Source organism: Daldinia decipiens (genome assembly GCF_022478715.1).
Source record: "Daldinia decipiens strain CBS 113046 unplaced genomic scaffold F4813scaffold_2, whole genome shotgun sequence".
NCBI classification, from domain to species: Eukaryota; Fungi; Ascomycota; class Sordariomycetes; order Xylariales; family Hypoxylaceae; genus Daldinia; species Daldinia decipiens.
In genome coordinates this window covers 1,584,026-1,602,517 of record NW_026054545.1, presented here as the reverse complement: position 1 = coordinate 1,602,517, position 18,492 = coordinate 1,584,026, and the positions used below count along the sequence as shown (strand labels likewise).

Here is an 18,492-nt window from a genome sequence, read left to right as displayed (position 1 = left end):
ATGTTTACCTAAAAAGGACCTATACTAGGTCGTCTTGGCGTGCATTAGGTATATGATAGTCGGGGAAAGTCCGGTTTAACTTCTTACATGTATGTACATATTCCAAGTACCTTAGGTAATTCTAATCCTTGAGCTGGTCGCCCAGCTTTAAACTCGTCGTTCTTCTCCACGTAGACGTCATTCATTCGTCAAGACTAATTGCTTCGAATTAAATGTTTCGAAAGCTGCTACCACCAATGTATTACATACAACTTATTATTATTCCCACCAGGAACAAGCAGGAAAAGAAGGACAATCCTCCATAGGAGCATGCTCAGTTTGCTCGAGGTCAGCTAGCGACAATGTTGTCCTCTTGCTTTGGTTTACGAAAAAAGAGCACCGACCCCGAGCGAGAACCACTACTCCCTCAATATGAGCAGGACACTCACCTACAGCGGGAGCTGTATCAGAAGCTCCAAAGCTACCAGATGCTAAGGGCTCTGACCAAAGGATACATGCCAACCACCGAACAAACCATTATCAACTTACGTACTCTTCTAGCAAGCGACGTATTGAATCCCGAGAACCCAGACCTGTCCGACAGTGGTCGCCGTTTGATACGTCTCACCAAGCTATGGCTACAGCAATTCATTACCCTTCTGCAGCATAAAAACGGCAAGGATCAACTTCAAGATCTTATCTGGTTCTTAACAAAAAGCCGGATATCAATCGATGTGGACGATCTCGGCGCAAGGGCCAAGAAAACCAAAGCCAAGGCCGACATTGCTGCTGCGTACCAAAGTGTGCGCACCGTCGGCTCGCTACTTCTCACGAACCCCGATTTTAGAACATTTCTTAGTGATCTCAACATAGTTGGTCGCGAGGTTTTCAGAGATTCCGCCTTTGCCTTGAGTAGTGCTGCTAAGGAAGTAGGCGAGCAGTTGGAGCCATCGCATGAAGAACAGCAAAGTATAGCCGAGTCAGGAACTACTAGTGATGACCAGCCACCGACAGCCCAGGATTTAGAGGATGAATTCGAAGATGCCGGCAAGGTCGTTGCGAGCCACGGTGCTGAGGTCGCAAGCGCTACGGTTGAAAGTGTTCAAGATAAGCTTTCTGGCGATGAGGGCCAGACGCTTTTAAAACGGTTGCAGCAAGTAGTCCTTAACCTTCGCAAGCGCAAGGACTATTCGGACTCCGTATCGACACTCTCACTACTCATAAAACGCTACGCCATAGTCTATTCGCGAGCCGCTGAGGAATTAATGGAAATCACCCAGGATGATGTTCAGGAAAACCGGGAGACAGATCGTGCCCTCACCAATCTTTGGGAGTTTGTTAAGAGCTTTGGTAACAAGAATGAATGGGAGAAGTCTGAAGAGCTTCTGAGGAAGGTTATGAGCCATAAGGACAGCGATCCCGAGTTTGAGAATTTACTACAGGACCTCGGTGACAGCTTGCAGAAGCTTCTTATGGACCCTATATTCTTCTCCAATGCGGATGAAAAGCTTCGGGAGCTAAGAGAAAAGAGCAAGAATCTCGGATCAGAGACTAGCTTGAAGCAGGATATCGATGATCTCCTACAGCAGCTATCTGTTACGTTCAAAAGTGTGGCAAAGGACGAAGATATTCATCATCTGATAACAACCACGCTCCGTATCTCCGGTATCCTTTCTCCTACCAACTCGACGACGAACACTGACTTGATCCATGACGCGCTGAATGTGTTCATTCCGCTTCTTATCAGTACCGTTCAGCACGTGCCAATCCCACGTCTCGAAGTCAGCACACCAACCATCGACCTTCTACTGGAAAACCTCATTATCGAACCCGGCATTACTGTGAACGAAACATCATTCCTTCCGTTCAGACTAAAGATCGAGAATTATAACGACGTTGAGATCCGTAAAGCCCGCTTCCGGACAAATGCTAGTATGAAGAATATCATGCTCATTAAAATCGACGGCCTTTCAGCACGTGCAGATGAAGTCGGCTTCTGGTTGCGCGCCCATAGCGGGATATTCCGTCTAGCCGATGAGGGCATCGCAAGCTTCGCGCTAGATGAGCGCGGCATTGACATCCACCTCGAGATCGAGATATGCCGCGAGCGCCTAGAACAGATAGTAACACTGCGCGGTGTGCGGGTAAAAGTACACAAGTTAAACTACAAGCTCCGGAAGAGCAAGTTCTCCTGGTTGGGTTGGATCATTAAGCCAGTGCTTCGTCCCATCCTCAAGGCGACAATGGAAGCCCAGCTCGCTTCTGCCATTAGCGATCTGTTACATGCTGCGAACCGCGAGCTGTTGTTTGCTCGGGAGCGTCTGCGCGCGACGCGGATCGCCGATCCGAAGGATCTATGGACTTTCATCAGGGCCGTTGCGGCTAGGTTGGTACCCGAGGAGGATCCTGATCTATACACGAGGGTGGGTGTTGAACAGCCGGGCCGTGGTGTCTTCAAGGGGGTCTATGCCCCGGGTAGTGTCGTTAAGATATGGAACGAGGAGGCATCTCGAGCTGGCGATCGCATTGAGCAGTTTGAGACGGGCGGCTGGCGGAACGACGTGTTTGATACGCACGTGCGTAATTTCACTTGAGCTCAATTATCTTTGGCAATAGGGTTAGGTATTTGATTGGGATAGCAGGACGGCGTTATTAGGATTGGTTAAGCGTACATGAGGACATTCCTTCACAGGATTATTATTTTAAATTTCGGCCTAGGGCTTATATTGTAAATTACGTATCTGGTAGCTTTATCTTGTTTATTCATTCAAGAACAATGCCGCGAGATGAACGTATAAAATTAGACACGGAATATAGGCTTTGTGTTCAGGCGTGTTGTTCGATCTATAATCTAAATTGACTATCATGGCTTCAATCTCAGCGAGCTATGTACTTATGTGCAATTCGTTGCTCAATCTTAGTGACTCGATCATAAGAATCCTAATAAATCTTTACGTCGCCTATTAACCAATACCCATCCATCGTCCTGGATACTCGTCTGATCGTTCCTAGCCTCTATAACCGAATCATTCTCCTTTCCCTCTCCATCCTCCCCCTTCCCCGGCTCCGGATACTTCCTCAGATGCTCAATCGCCCAGACAACCTCCCTAGTCAACGGCGGCGGCACCCTCCCATCGCCCCCCAGCGTGCCCAGCCCCGCGATCCGGAACAACCCCTCCAGCCACTCGGCCGTCTCCCCCCGCTCCCAATCGATATCGTGGAACTTCCTCCCCTCGCGCCGCGTGTTCTCCAGCCGCTCCCGCTCCCAGCGCTCCTGCTCAGCCGGCGGGGGCAGCGGGACGGCGTTGCGGCGGGCGAACAGGCGGGCGAGAGCGATGGCCTGGTACTCGAAGCTGCGGAAGGTGAGGACGCGGGGCACGCCGACGATGCCGAGGGTGGGGTGCGCGCGGAAGAAGGTGTGCCAGTAGGTGCCGACGAGCTTGCCGCGGGCGTAGTCCCACAGCGGCGGCGCGCCGTTGGCGTTCGCGGCGGCGTTCCAGAACGGGAAGGAAGCGTTGTATCCGGTGGCGTAGATGACGGCGTCGACGTCGGCCAGCCGCGTGCCGTCCGCGAACAGGATGCTGCCGTTGGAGGAGGAGGAGGCGTCGTACTCGGAAATCACGGGCTTCCAGGCGATGCCGGGGGGCGGCGAGGAGCCGTCCCAGCGGGACTTGGAGCGCCGCGATTGGAAGACGGGGTGGCGTGCCGTGGAGGCTAGTTCGGCGGTGAGGTCGTGGCCGGATGCGGAGTTGCCGATGACGACGACGCGTTGTCCGGCGTATGGGGAGGGGGACCGGTAGTACTTGGAGTGTGACACGCGGCCGGGGAATTTTTGGGCGTATTCTTGGAGGCCTTTGACGTAGGGGATCTGTGTGTGTGTGTGGTGTGTGTTAGAGTAGTAGAGTACCTAGATAGTGTCAAGGGGGAGGGGGGGTGGCTTATAAGTTATAAGTGAGTGAGTCTATAACATACGTAGGGAACAGAGTAGTGCCCATTTGCCAGGATCACGGCGTCAAATGTCTCTTCCCACCAGGAGTCGACGTGACGAGACGGGTCGTACTTCCGGAGGGTCAGTTTCCATCTTTCAGGACCGTCTTCCGAGTCGGGCTTCAGTTTGGTGATGTCCTCGACAGTAGTGCTCAGGCTCAGCAGCGAGTCTGTCTTGTGGAGCGAGAAATAGCTCTCGATGTACTGCTTGGGAACATGATGCGGTGGGAAGGGCCCGTAGGCGAACCTGCTATCGGAGAAGCACATGGCAATATCGGGCACATTGGTTCTAGTCCGGTGTTAACATGTTGACTCCTATATCCAACTAAAGACTTGAGTCGAGTCCCCACGTTAAAGAGTTGTAGATAGGTGTCTTGGAAAACCTCTCTTGCTGGTTGGGCGGTGTGACCTGAGGGAGCTCCTTCGGGATCTCCAACGGCGGATCGACATCGGGAGGTAACTTTCCCGGATGCACTTCTAATGCGGGCGTCGGGTCCGAGTCGTAAATCCTGCATGTTTTACATGTTGTAAGCAAACGAACTTGCTTACTGGGCGACGTATATAAAAGACATGAGTATACCATGTTCCCCCAGGCGTCTCTCGTCTCTCAAATACCCGAATCCGTTCGAAATAGTTTTCAGCTTTTAATGCTGCCGCCGTGACAGCCCCTAAAATATATATATATGAGTTTATGTCAGATATGTAACGATATGCATAGGCATATAAGAGTCTTAAAGATGACATTTATACACACCTGCCGCACCCGCGCCAACAACAGCCACCGACTTGATTCTATGTTCCTCGCTCATATCTTCTACAACAAATATTGTAACAACTAAGCTTCATCTTCAATTGAGCCGGATACGCAATTTCATTTAGGAGGGGCATTGGGATCCGCATAGACCGATTACCAACGCTTATAGCATTCGCAATACTCCCCCAGTATGTCGCCATTGTCACGTGAATGGGTATACGATCATTTATGCAACTCGGCGATATTTCAACAAGACGTAGTTAACGAATGGAGAGAGTAGAGTATACAAATGAGTATAGTAATAATTAAAATTTCTTTGGCATCCGTGGTAATAATTTGTCTAGGTGGGATGTGAGGTTTGTTGTTTTATTAGGCGTGCCTTGGATTATAGCTAGGGTGTATATAGACATTGGCAATACTTAATAGTATACTTTAGTAATCTCGTCAACTTTTAATTGACCTAGATGAACTACTTGAGCATATTATCAGCTACAAGTATGGCCGAGTATGTAATAATATTGACCTATCACTAGGTATTTTCTGAGTTAGTTACATATTTATTGAAGTAGTTTCTTGACAGCTTAGCTCATGCTATTTTAGAATTAGGATCCTTGGTAAATGTGTCCTAGTTTCTCGGTGCCGAATGTTATCTATTATTGGCGAATAGACAAGACTTACGATGCCCAAGGAATGCTGACATGTCAGTTACGTACCTATATATCGTCTTATGGAGGATCCCATAGAATGCAGCTACTTAAAATTGGGCTTATAATTCGACTCAACTAAGCCTTACTAAATCTATCATGAAGTAGTAGTTACTTCGAATATCTAAGACTATTTGCTCGTACTGAATCCTATTCTGGTTATTTGAAATACCTTGCGAGGTATAAGGTGACTTCTGTGCTTTAAACAGATATATTTTTAAACTCCATTTGACCTTGTAAAACTATCTTCGAGAATCATAATTTTACCCATGAAGTCCGATTTAAACCTTCAGTCGATATGACCTTGTATTAAACTAGCGGCTTGTATAGTACCACCTTGTTCTATCGTAGAAGTCGAGGTCGAATGAAATATCCGCTTACGCACGCAGTCCTCAATTGTCTTACACGTAAATGGAGGGGTATAGGGCTAAGCGTCGATCTGGAGCATGTTCACACTTATTAGGCTCTTACGTGAGGAAAGGGGGAACTAAAAAGAGGATGCCAGGTACCATGATGTTGAATCTCATAGCAATATAAATGCGGAACAGGAGTCATACAGAAGGTGTCTTAATACACATTATAGTTACTTGATAGGCCCCTTCAAGACATTCAAATCCAAACATAACCCTAAGAAATACTTAGTTACCTCCTACATAGGTACATTTATCAAAGGGTGAATACATGGCTTTAACGGGTAGCTGCATGACGCTATCCTGGCATCTCGAGGAAATAGTCTGGTTTAGGTATGGTCATTGCCCCTCAGTAATTATCTCATACCACCTATTTAGAACAACCATGCGCCAAGGATGCTGTAAGAAGCCACTTACGATAGCTGCTTGTTGATACTTGATATGATAAGTTGGAGGATTGGTGGCTTGCAGCTTCAAACCAGATCTCAAACCATATGATCGATAATATGCTTTTGTATTAACACATTAGTTGTCGAGCTGCCTCATGTTCAATGGTGAGGTGACGATTAGGTCTGCTGATCAAAATCATTGCCTAGCCGTATTGTAGTGTAGTATAATATATATAAATATCTTCGGTCCCGAGAATGATGCCATGGAGTCTTTATACTACCGTATTCGATGATGAATATATCTGGGGCGAAGAAGAGATATTTGTTCAGTAGGCCGGTGTCGTATTACTCACTTAATTTTGGTGGTGTTGGCATTTATAGACAAAGTCGCATTTATGTCTTAGGTATTACAGGCCTATCATCAACTCATAGTGTGTTACACTAGCCTTGTTTGCTCTAATTATCTATATCCGGTTGGTAGTCATGCTGCATTACTTGTTCCCGTATTTCACTGTGTCCACTAGTCTACTACATGATAATAGAGACTTCATATTATAGTTACATCGACCAGGCCTCGCAGGATGGAGCTGAATCGGCCGAGAAATTCAGACCCCCAACGGGAACCTCGTAGATTCTCCCTGTATAAGTGGACAAGGGAGTTCATATCCCCCTCCGCGGTACCAGTAACCTCCAATGTAGCCTCTTCTAATACTCAAATCATGTCCTCACCCTTTGCCCAAGCTATCCAAGCTATTACCAGAGCCCTCGGGCCTCTTCCCAAATATCAGTTCGCTCCAGGAAATGATGATACATCCAAGGAGACTGGCCTTCTTCAGGACTTGCAACACTTGAGTGTTGAAGACTACAAGACATCGAAAGATGTCTTGGATGCCACGGTTTCCGGCGAAGAGGATGACAACGAACTTTTGCAGGAGCGTATTGTCACCTTGCTTGCTAAACTGCCCCCTAATTCTCGGGAAGGTAAACAAGCCACCGATGCTTTCGTCAATACGCTCTGGAACTCGCTTGAGCACCCTCCTGCTCAGATATCGGCTAGAGATGCTTGCTACCGTACGGCAGACGGCTCCTATAACAACCTTGGAGCTCCTGCTATGGGAGCCGCTAACACACGCTACTCACGAACAACCCCTGCTAAGGTGTTCCAGGGGCCTAACTTGCCAGACCCGGGTCTTATTTACGACAGTATCATGGCCAGAGACGAAGTATCGTTTCGCGAGCATCCAAACAAGATATCTAGCATGCTTTTCTACCTTGCTACAATAATTACCCACGATATCTTCCAGACGGTAAGTTGTCTGAACATATACAGTCTCCCTTGGTCTTAGCTGATATCTAATTGTCGAGTAAAGGACTCACGAGACGCAAACGTTAACTTGACCTCGTCGTATCTTGATCTTTCACCTTTGTATGGTCGTAATGATGAAGAGCAAAAAGCCATGCGAACTTTCAAAGATGGGTTACTTAAGCCCGACTGCTTTTCGTCGAAGAATCTTCTTGGATTTCCTCCGGGAGTAGGAGTGTTTTTGATCGTTAGTGCTCCTGAATTTCTTATCCTCTACCAACCATTTCTAGAAAGTATACATCTATCCACATTAAGGGAATATTTTTGGAGGGTCAACAATGTATCCAATAGTCGATTTTAGAACTACAAACCCTCTCGTGTCTCTTAACTTCATCTTGGAACGTTAACACTAATAACTGTTTGCAGATGTTCAATCGGTTTCACAACTATATCGTAACTCAGCTAGCAGGGTAAGACTCTCTACCTATGAGCGGTAGTTTAAATCTTGTGATAATCAAGAAATGCTAATATCCATAAGAATTAATGAAAACGGGCGCTTTACCAAGCCGGCCGCAACCAGCGAAGGTGGTAATTGGGAGGCCTGGGAGAAATACGATAACGACCTATTCCAGACAGGACGACTCATTACCTGCGGGCTCTATGTCAACATCATCCTTAAGGATTACGTTCGGACGATCCTGAATGTAAACCGCTCTGGCACTACATGGGACCTAGACCCACGGACGCAAGAGAAGAAGAACATATTCAACAGTTCACCAGCCCCAGAGGCTACAGGTAACCAAGTTTCCATTGAGTTCAATCTCATCTATAGATGGCACAGCGCCCTGTCGGCGCGTGACGAGAAATGGGTAACTGATGACTTCCGTAAAATACTCGACGGCGCGGATCCTGCTAAAGCGACCGTTGACGAGGTGCTGCAAGCCTTAGCAAGATCCCGGCGCAGCATCCCTAACAACCCGGATGAGCGAGACTTCGCCGGTCTAAGCCGGGGTGAAGACGGGACTTACTCTGACGACGACCTCGTCGATATCCTAACTGCTTCTATCGAAGATGTCGCAGGCGCGTTTGGAGCGAACCAAGTACCGAGCGCATTGCGAGTTATCGAAATCCTCGGAATCACGCAAGCGCGAGAATGGCATGTAGCCACGCTGAATGAATTCCGGCAGCATTTTGGCCTGAAGAAGCACGACACGTTCGAAGACATCAACCCAGACCCTGCGGTCGCGGGGAAGTTAATATCGCTTTATGATTCGCCTGATTCGGTTGAATTATATCCAGGGCGTACGTGCATTGCGAAATCCCTTTCCCCTGTTCTAGGATATTCCTAGACCCTTAACCCCTTTATTTGAACGAATAAGCACTTACTGGTCGTAGTTGTAGCCGAGAAGCCCAAACCACCTATGTCCGGCAGCGGACTCTGCGTAAACGTCACCACGAGCCGTGCCATCCTTTCCGATGCCGTGGCGCTCGTTCGCGGAGATCGCTTCTATACTACTGACTACACTCCTGCGAACTTGACGAACTGGGGGTATGTATGATACCATCTCATAACATCTCGCTTTATTCCCCTTGGTTAAATGTGAAGCTGAGCGCCTTTAAGTTCCAATGAGGCCAATTTCGACCTGAAGGTGGACCAGGGACAAGTGATGCACAAGTTGATATTCCGCGCGTTCCCGTTTCACTTCGCGCGCAACAGCATCCATGCGCATTTCCCTTTCGTTGTGCCGCAGGAGAATAAGGTCATACATGAGGCTCTCGGCACATCTGAGTTATATTCGGTAAGATAATTTCCCACTTCGACAGACCCCTTTCCCATCCCTCGAGAATAGGGGTTCTGTGGTCATACCCCATTTTAATGTAACTAATATCAACTCTTCTTACTACAGTGGGAGAAACCCGCGAGACAGCTAGATCCGGTGGTCATCAAATCCCACAAAGCCGTTAGCCAAGTGCTTAGCAACAACAAGGACTTCTACGTTCCCTGGGGCGACGGTATATCCTATCTTGTCAGCCCACCAGGGAAGACCTTCGCGAAAGACTTTTGTCTAGCTGGTGACGGCACCGCCAACCAGCATAGTCGGGACCATGTCGCTAAATGTCTCTACCAACCCAAGGAGTGGGAAGCCGAGATCAAGCATTTCTTCGACCAGACTACGAAGAATCTGCTTAAGAAGGCTGGCCGGATGTTACCACGCAGTCCCACCACACCGGCATCAGCCAAACAATTCGAAGTCGACATTGTCCGAGATGTTATTATCCCGCTTAACACGCGCTTCGTCGCGGAGTTCTTCGGACTGCCGATTAAAACAGCCGAGACCTCGCCCCACGGCGTCTACACAGAGCACGAGCTATACGGGCTACTGTCAGCCATGTTCTCCGCCGTATTCTTCGACGGCGATCCAGCCAATTCCTTCAAACTGCGGACTCTGTCACGCGAGCTTGCTCTGGGGCTAGAACAACTTGTACGGCTGGAGGCCGAAGCCGATGCGAAGACTGGTTGGGTCGCCGGAATGGCGGCACGGCTGGGCTTTCTATCTGCCGGGAAGGACAAGTCGAATGCCGGGGGTAAGGATGGCTGGCCTGGGCTGCCGCATTATGGGCGACAGCTGCTTTCCCGTATGATGGAGAAGGGGAAGACGGTTGAGGAGTGTGTTGCGGGGACTGTTATGCCTATCAGGTGAGTTTCTCTTGTCCGGAACTACATTGAATATTGCAGCAGAAGTGAATTCGTGGATAGCAGCACATCATACTAACCCTAGATCTAACAGCGCTGCCGGAGCCACGATCATGTCAGGCCTGCTCTCGCAGTGTCTAGATTACTTCCTAGGAACGGGGAGCGAACATCTGCCCGAACTGTATCGCCTGGCTCACGAAGACACAACCGAAGCTGACGATAAATTGATGCATTAGTAAGTTCCTCCCCCTATCTCGACACACACACACACACATATATATATATATATATAATGAAAAAGCCATGGCCCCCCAATGCTAACCAAAACCCAGCCTCCTAGAAGGCATCCGCCTCCGCGGCACCGTCGTAGTAGCGCGCTTCATCCCACCTACCAGCCCCGCCCAAACCATCACCGACGACATCCCCTGCCTACCCAACCCATCCTCCCCAGCCAGCCCCTCCCCCATCCCCAACCCCCCGTCCTCCCGCCCCTCCTCCACCCGCACATACACGCTCCTCCCGACCCAGCGCGCCATAATCGACCTAGTAACCGCCTCCCACGACAGCGCCGCCTTCCCGGACCCCGAGTCCCTGCGTCTCGAGCGTCCGGTATCCGCGTACCTGCCGTGGGGCGCCGGCCCGCACAAGTGCCTAGGCGAGGGGCTGACGCGCATCGCGCTCGCGGCCGCGTTCAGGGCGCTGCTGCAGCTGCCGGGGTTGCGGCGTGCTCCCGGCCCGCGGGGCGAGTGCAAGAGCCTCGAGTTCAAGGAGTGGCGGGGCCAGGTTGGGCGGAAGGCTGTGCGTGGCGGTGGCGACGAGTGGACTGGTCTGAGGGTGTATATGACGCCTGATCAGAGCGCGTATTCTCCTGTGCCGACGACGATGCGGGTGCGGTGGGATGGTGCGGCTTTTACTGCTGAGGGGGAGGAGAGGGGGTGGGTTGATGTTGAGGGTAAGTAAGTTGCGAGTTGTAGCGCGAGGAATGTAGTTGTATGACTGTTTGGGTGGTTTGGAATATGCATTGTGATTATTGTCTACTCTTGTTTAAGATTCAGTCGAGAACTGGGGAGGCTCGAGGGTAAGGGGGCAGTCTAAGCATTCGATGTAGACACGGGAATAGCCTTCAACCGCTATTAGTTAAATACCTATATTCATTCATATTTAATCGCGCTTAAGTGGCTTTTATACAGTTCGTTATCTTATGATGGATTATACTTGCAGTATCAAATAATCTGTGCTGGTTATATTGGTCGCTTTAGATACGATGCTCCCCAGACTGAGTTAACCTAGAACGTACCGATTTTATCCACGAGGGAGTCGAATACATCATCGACGGTCATCTAGGAAATCGTCCATTAGTACACTCCTACTTGACAAGCACCCATACATGTGCACCTCGAACTATCTAAATCACCCGAACGGGCATAAATTATACTTGAAGACTGAGAAATACGCAAATACATTGCAATAGAAATGTGCCATCAAAGGGGGTATATCATAGAATTGTAGCAGTAATGTCTACGGATTACCCTATTACCGAGGGTAACTTCGAGTCCACCTCTTTCATAAATAGAAAAATAAAGTAACGCAAGACTCGAAAACGGTCGAATACCCGTGGGCGGCGTAGCGTCGTGCCTTAGAGCTTTTACTAACAATATTTAGCTCTAGCCATCATGATGATGATGGCTCATCATCTAGGCCGTCTTCGAGTAATTAAGAAAAGGAAAGAAAAGGAAACTTGGCCATTGGTTTGGCCGGATATCCATTAAAAAAAAACATTCCCATGCGGGTAGCCGTACCACAGAATCAAATATGCAACCCCTTATACCAACCGAACCGTAAACTGTTTGTCCATGCGACGTTGGTCATAACCAAAGCGTGCGATTCGTAATATCTCTCAATGCCCGCTGTTCAGTAACATCTCTAGAACGATCTGTTGACCCGAAACCTCTGGATGCGCCATACAGATCTTGACCGTGCCGCTTGATTCAGACCCGCTATCGTCGGCAGGGAATGGACTTGACCCATTCGCGCTAGATGAACCCCCCGTTGGACCCCGAACGCCATAGTCTAGAACCCTCACGTCCCTTCCGGCAATGATCTGGCGCAGTCGGCCATTCTCGGCATTGCGCACCTCGACATAATCCTCATTAAATAGTAACAAGTATTGCCCGTACATCGTGGCACCCCTTGCCTTCTTTTGCTTTCCTGAATATTCCATGATGACGCTACGACTGACATCACCATATTTGTCTACGTAGACAGCACAGTCCTCGTATGCTAGGAGAAATTCCTGGTCATTCAGGCGGAACATGCCTAGAGGTCGTTGTTCCTTAATGCGGTAAGCAATGTCGGCAATAGCGGGTTGCTTGACATCAGGAATCGACATAGGTATCTTCTTGTCGAGAGTTAAAAGCTCAAACCCCCTAGCCGTTGAGACGGCAATGTACGTGTGGAAAATGTTGAGCGAGTAGCATTCAGTAGGGAAAAAGAACTCGTCATAATCTCGGAAACTCTCCGTCACGCCCACGCCAGCCTTTCGGCTTCCACCAAAGAAACGCGCTTTCTTTTCCGTCGCCTTTTGGAACACCGGCTCGAGTACCTTAAAGGTGGTATGTAGACTTTCCTTCTTCTTGTAGAACACAAGCATCCGGTCTTTCATACGGGCTGTAGCAAAGAACGATACATCCTTGGCAAGCCTTTGGGGAGACCGACGGTGGTTATCGTTCGCCAGAGCGGGAAAATTAGACGGAGGTGCTATCACATCGAGAGGGTAAGAAATAAGATTCCTGTCGGACAATACGAGAACAACAGAAAATTCTTCAAGGACCGCGATTTGTGTGACCCGGTTGACTGTAACCGTCTAAGAAAATAGTCAGTAAATGGTATAAGATGTACACGTATATGGATTTTACCTTATTCCAATGCCGTTGATCACTAGCTTCCGACACACACACGCCCGCGTCTGTGCCAACCGCAACCATATTCTTACCGAAGGCAGAGAAACCAGCCGCGCAATTAACTCCTGCTCGAGAGATTGGAGGGGGGCCGCGACCGGGTCCATACGTCTTTTCAACCTCCCGAATGGCTCTATCAAGGGGAGTTCCACGTATATGCACACCGCCAACATACTTGCCGATGGCTGCGATTGGATCGTAGGCAAAAGCACTATCGGCCATCACCCGCAACCGGAACGGTTCGGCGTTTTGAGCATGTAGTGCCTTAGCATGACGAGTCTTGGCCTCAATGATCCTGTCACACCAATCCTGCCGCGTCTGAGCCGACTGGGCGAATAAGGTATATACTTCATGCCCTAGATGCTTAACACGGAAAGGATAAAGTATCCTTCCTTCAGTATCCCCTGAGCCACCGGGACCTAGCCTAGTGACAGATCCAGGGCCGATGGACGAAGTCGTGGCTGTATGGTCCAGGCCGGGCCGCTCGGTGCCGTTTGACGTTATTTTATTAAGCTTGGTATCAGAGGCTGAATTCGTTGCTCGGGTTAACGGAGCAGTGATTCCTTTTTGCTTAGAGACTGGGTCATCTTGGCTGCTTTCGAGGAATAATAAAGGCATAGGAATGGGCTAAAAACGTTAACGAATGCTAATTATTCCAAGTGGAGAAATACTCACTTCTTTCGACACATCGTATTTCCTGTCTTGCCTACCGTCTTTTGATATGACTAATTTGGCGAGTATCAAGTAATGGTCGAACAGCAAAGCGTGCGTGTCGACCCATCGCATACCCTTCGAACCCATCCTCTGAAGATCGCCCTGAAGGATAAGTTCTAGATGATCTAAATGGAGATCGGCATGGAAACCCGGTCGAAGAACCAGCATCTGGTCCAACTCGATCATCGTTACCTTCTTCTGCATCTCATCTACTTTCGCGTCGCATTCAAGAGTCATAGACTTAACTTCCTCAATAGCCCTCTTAAGATTCGACTTTTCCTCGCTCTCGTGCACCATATGTTTTAATACCGTCTCTAGGAGGAGGGAGTATCTTTGCAGGCGTGTAATGGGATCTTTCAAGTAGCTGGTCCAATCAAGACGCTGCGACCGAGGGTGCGCCCGGTTCTCTTCGAGAAACTGCTTGAATAGGAAGTTTTTCTCTGCCTCTTTCTTCACTCGATACCGTGCGTAAGGAAAGGCGGAAGCATAATCAACATACGCAGTTTTAGCTTTTCGAACCCATTCTCTGAAGATGTCGCTAAAGCCTACTATCCAAGGACCTTGTTCTTTTTGTCGGTACTTCAATTGTGCTAATAGATGATCCATGTTGACTTCCTGGACCGCATCGGCCTTGCCAAAGACGTCGTTGACAAATTTCTCGATCTTACTTTCAGCAATAATCTTAGGCTGAATTTGGAGGAGCCGGTCTCGGTATAGAACACGGAGGACATCCAGGCGGTCCATATATACTTCCTCTGAAGTAACGATTTCGTGGAGAACATTTTGTCGTGAGATCTCCTTCTTCGACTTACTTTCTGTTCCCTCCTTCGTCATGTTATAAAATGTCGCCCAGTCAACTGTTTTAACGCCATTTGACACAAGATCATCTAGGTTAGCCTTCTTAAGCGTCCTGGTACAATGATACGAGTAGCACCGTGTTGGCACTTCATGTCCCGTTATATCATCGTCGCATTCGTGAAGCTTTGGCGCGTAACAACCTGAACCGGTTAACTGCCATAACACACCGGATATAGAGCCAGGCCCGAACTTAAGCCATTCCTCTTCCGGGACAAGAATACCAGCTTCCAACATCGAGCTGGTAACTTGGGTACTCAGAGTCTCGGCATCTGCGACGTTCATCGTGGGGACCTTCAGGCAGAATAGTCTAACAAGACCGTCTTCAAGGGTCTTCCTCTTTAGGTCGGGTTCGCCCTCAGCCATCTCACGAACCCATTTAGCAATGCCACTCAAAGCCCATGGCTCCGTGCAAGAACGGACATCAACTATTGTGAATTTTTCTGGTTGGAAATTTCGACGCCGACCGCTAGGTAGAGTAATTACGTCGTAATTTATTGACGAAGTTGTCCCTGTTTCATAACCCTCATACGGCAATCCTTGTTGAGCCGCCAATTGTTGTTGCTGTCTCACGTGCCTCAATCGTGCGTTACGCTCCTCGGTGGCATCAGTCTTCGATCGACCCGGTGGCTGGACGTGAGGTGAAGTACTATGACTAGATAACGAGATGGACCTCTCAACTTGAAGCTGCTGCGCATTTTGTCCATATAGAGCATCTGGTCCAGAATATGGAGGTGAGTCTACACTGAGGGAGTATCCATGGTGATGTCCAGCTTTAGTAGGCGACTGAATAGATAACATTGAACTACTGTCCGAGCTGGCAGGAATAGCCGGGAGAGGACGATTCGATAGCCCAGGATGGTAAAACATGTCCGGATAGTCCTCTTTTATAGGAGACTCACTGCCGCTTTGTCTTGAGTGGAGGGAAACGCGCTCTTCCCCTTCGTCGAAGCTCAAACGATGAGCAGCGGGTTTCTGTAGGCCACCAGTACCCTCATAGTCCACTTCAGCCTGCTCAAAAGCCGGATATTTATTGCTTCCATGGCTCCTTTGGGATGTATGGTTGCTGCGAGGGGTCGGCAAAGCTTGCAAATCCCCCGGTGTCGTTTCGGAAGCAGGCGGCGATCCGAGATTGTTGTCATATGTTAGGTTCCCGGCATAACCCCCGCCCATGAGCCCCAAATCCATTCCAGCATAGTCGCTATCGCTGCTTGGCTCTTCTCTATGAGTGGGGAGAGTAGGTTGCGTGGGTGCTTCCGGCGGATTGAAATAGGATAACGTCCCGCTTACTGAACTAAATCGACGATCGTCCTCTTCCGCCTGTTGCAATGCCCAAGCCCCGGCTGCGCCCTCCGGATCGCTTTCATCTCCGTCATACTCTTCATGAGTTTCATGGGTGTATGGGTTAGTTGAGTGATTCCTGTTCAACGTTGACGCATTAGAGGAGTATCGGTTTACCCCAGACGGTTCTTCTTGGTTCGTTATCGTGGTGGCAGTTGAATGGTAGCTCGCGTTGGACGTTAACCGACGGAGATTCTGTAGATCCCCATCGGCCAAGGCACCGTTGCGCTGATCAAAAGCTGTAGGACGACCGTTGATTGAACCATTCCTCCTCCTCCTGAGCTCAGCTTCGATGTCCTGCATAATGCTATTTTGGGTGGCGTATTCCTGTGCCATATCAGAAGCATGGGCGCCATTAGATGGGTATTGCTCTTCGGCGACATCATCGACCGGCCGGCTAGGCAGTGGCGCGTTAGTCGGATGGCGCGCCAAACCAGTTAATAATTGCGAATGGGCAGGGGGCGAAGGTAGTGGCGATGCTGCTGAATTTGACCTGGATGTACGATTCAAAAACGAATGTGGATCGTTGGCAGAGTAGTTCGGCCCTACAGGTATATCCGAATGGGTCGGGTACGGCGTCTGGGAAGATGTGGACGAGTCGGATGAGTAAAACGTAGCCTGTGGGCTTGTACCGCCGTTTGGATAGCTCGTAGTGTAACGTCCTTGCGAAGAATCGTAGCTAGTCGTGAGAGTCGAAGCTAATGTGTTTGTAGCAGGTGGGTATGCCGGGCTATAAGGCGTTTGACCGTAGCTTGCAGTGTAAGTGGTTGGTGGAGTGGGGGTGTGTCTCGGTTGGGTGGAAGCAGCATATAGAGGTTGAGATTGAAAGTAGGGCGACTGGTTTAACGGCGGCGAGCCATAAGATTGACCGTTATTGCTGCTATTATTATTATTATTAGTATATCCAGCATAGGTTGTTTGGCGCTGAGGTACTGGCGCTCCAGAATATGCGGCGGGATTATACGGAGCAGGTGTGAAGTTATTAGGCGTCGCGCTTGTAGGACTATATGGAGCGGGCGGCGCATTTGGTGGAGCCCACCTGTGTGATGGGTGCGGTAGATACGGTAGCGAGGTAGAATGAGATCGAGCGAAGGCTTGCGGGTTGTACGTTGATGGCGTAGGTGGTGACTGAGGCTGGTACTGGTGCTGGTATCCCGCCATGGCGACATTTGAATTGCCATAGTTAGGCCTGCTGGGATCAGACGAGCCGGCTAGGAACAGTTCATCGCGGCCTGCAAGCCCTGCGACATTCGTATTCAAAGTTGGCTGATAGCTTGGTCGAGTTACGGGAGAAGTAAACCCGCTGGAATCGTCGCCGTTGTTGAAACTTGACCGTCGGTTCGGATAGTTTAACGGGTCTTGCGAAGACTGATTTGCGACGGGGTACTGTACAGGAGGGATATGGCCATACCGGCGCTGGTCGTTGTCTCGAAATGACATATTGAGTTTCGTCAACTAGGTCGTTGCGCAACCGCCGACCGCAGGGTGGAGATATTGGGTATTAACGAATAGACCGATAGAATGTTGTCGCATGAACAGGCATCGGTAAGCTAGAACTCTATTGTGTCTGAAATTTGACAATTCGCATCCCCATAGGTGCTAGTGTCAGAGGAAGCTCACGACAAAGTTCGTCTTCGGGGAATTTAAAAGAGACTGGACGATGTAGGTGGGAAGTATCCGGCACGAATGTTTTTACTAAATAAAATGCGATAATCGTCTGGATTGGTCTGGAAAGCCGGTTATAGGACAGTAGATTGAAGGGTCGGAAAGTTTAATCGTTAAGCCGTTGATGTCGTAAAACCTTTACTGCGTAGGATTAAGGCGTAGTAGAAGCCCGAGTTGATGATAAAACCCGTAGCGAATATAAGAAATGGAATTATAATGATATAGGCGAAGCAAGAGTCGTAGTGACTAGAAATGGATTGCGAAGCCAAAAATTAGTCAAGATGACCATGACCATTCTGTTACTGTGTGTGCGCCAATGAAGGGAATGTAAATGGATGTTTGATGGAAGAACATTTGAGTTACCTGAGGGTGGGCTAGGCTGAATTGAAGTGTATGGGGGGCTATTTCTCCAGCTGTTCGCTTTCTTTTTTTGAAGGGTCGGTAACAGCGTGGTCCGGTGGTGGACCCGTGAAAATCAATGGCAACCTTAAAGCGGTCCCCTCCCAGCTCCTAGCGGCAGAGTGGTCTCCCTCCACAAACAACATTGAACCTTACCTTAAACCCACCTGCCGCAATGAAACCAAGCCACAATTGTACATCTGAACATCGAGGCTTTTGAGAAGGCTGTGCACCACCACCGCCGAAAAAAAGACGTAATTTCCATTTCCATTGTTCTGAAATCTGAAATCATCTATGAACCTTTGGTCTCTATCCACTTATGAAAGAAGGACTCGAGGAG

General features: G+C 49.1%; 4 protein-coding genes across 4 annotated transcripts; 2 read left to right on the top strand and 2 right to left on the bottom strand.

The window, feature by feature from the left end:
- Window positions 1-341: 341 nt before the first annotated feature.
- On the top strand, window positions 342-2,573 carry F4813DRAFT_385170 (uncharacterized protein; the record flags this gene model as incomplete). Its single annotated transcript, XM_049246211.1, has 1 exon — window positions 342-2,573. The coding sequence occupies one exon, from the start codon at window positions 342-344 to the stop codon at window positions 2,571-2,573; it is 2,232 nt and encodes a 743-aa protein (XP_049104421.1).
- Window positions 2,574-2,740: 167 nt separating this feature from the next.
- On the bottom strand, window positions 2,741-5,216 carry F4813DRAFT_397050 (FAD/NAD(P)-binding domain-containing protein). Its single transcript, XM_049247904.1, has 5 exons — window positions 4,721-5,216; window positions 4,547-4,634; window positions 4,317-4,475; window positions 3,952-4,255; window positions 2,741-3,847 (listed from the first exon to the last, which is right to left on the bottom strand). Exons 1-5 carry the CDS (start codon window positions 4,773-4,775, stop codon window positions 2,909-2,911), a joined length of 1,545 nt encoding a protein of 514 aa, XP_049104420.1. The 5' UTR covers window positions 4,776-5,216; the 3' UTR covers window positions 2,741-2,908.
- A 1,726-nt stretch (window positions 5,217-6,942) lies between these two features.
- On the top strand, window positions 6,943-11,181 carry F4813DRAFT_385168 (linoleate diol synthase precursor; the record flags this gene model as incomplete). The annotated part of the gene is made up of 9 exons (XM_049246210.1): window positions 6,943-7,530; window positions 7,594-7,773; window positions 7,953-7,996; window positions 8,065-8,828; window positions 8,922-9,075; window positions 9,148-9,325; window positions 9,434-10,224; window positions 10,316-10,456; window positions 10,554-11,181. The coding sequence occupies 9 exons, from the start codon at window positions 6,943-6,945 to the stop codon at window positions 11,179-11,181; spliced, it is 3,468 nt and encodes a 1,155-aa protein (XP_049104419.1).
- Window positions 11,182-11,649: 468 nt separating this feature from the next.
- On the bottom strand, window positions 11,650-17,778 carry F4813DRAFT_108855 (CNH domain-containing protein). The gene is made up of 3 exons (XM_049238483.1): window positions 13,854-17,778; window positions 13,137-13,805; window positions 11,650-13,084 (listed from the first exon to the last, which is right to left on the bottom strand). The coding sequence occupies exons 1-3, from the start codon at window positions 17,526-17,528 to the stop codon at window positions 12,119-12,121; spliced, it is 5,310 nt and encodes a 1,769-aa protein (XP_049104418.1). The 5' UTR covers window positions 17,529-17,778; the 3' UTR covers window positions 11,650-12,118.
- Between the last annotated feature and the right edge of the window lie 714 nt (window positions 17,779-18,492).

Bases quoted from the DNA above. Each gene is read 5' to 3' on its own strand.
- F4813DRAFT_397050 (XM_049247904.1), bottom strand. From the start codon at position 4,775: ATGAGCGAGGAACATAGAATCAAGTCGGTGGCTGTTGTTGGCGCGGGT. The intron at 4,476-4,546 runs GTATACTCATGT...TAAAACATGCAG, and splicing joins GAGACGCCTGGGGGAACATG to GATTTACGACTCGGACCCGA. The intron at 4,256-4,316 runs GTGGGGACTCGA...ACACCGGACTAG, and splicing joins CCTATCTACAACTCTTTAAC to AACCAATGTGCCCGATATTG.
- F4813DRAFT_108855 (XM_049238483.1), bottom strand. From the start codon at position 17,528: ATGTCATTTCGAGACAACGACCAGCGCCGGTATGGCCATATCCCTCCT. The intron at 13,806-13,853 runs GTGAGTATTTCT...TAACGTTTTTAG, and splicing joins AATACGATGTGTCGAAAGAA to CCCATTCCTATGCCTTTATT. The intron at 13,085-13,136 runs GTAAAATCCATA...CTATTTTCTTAG, and splicing joins ATCAACGGCATTGGAATAAG to ACGGTTACAGTCAACCGGGT.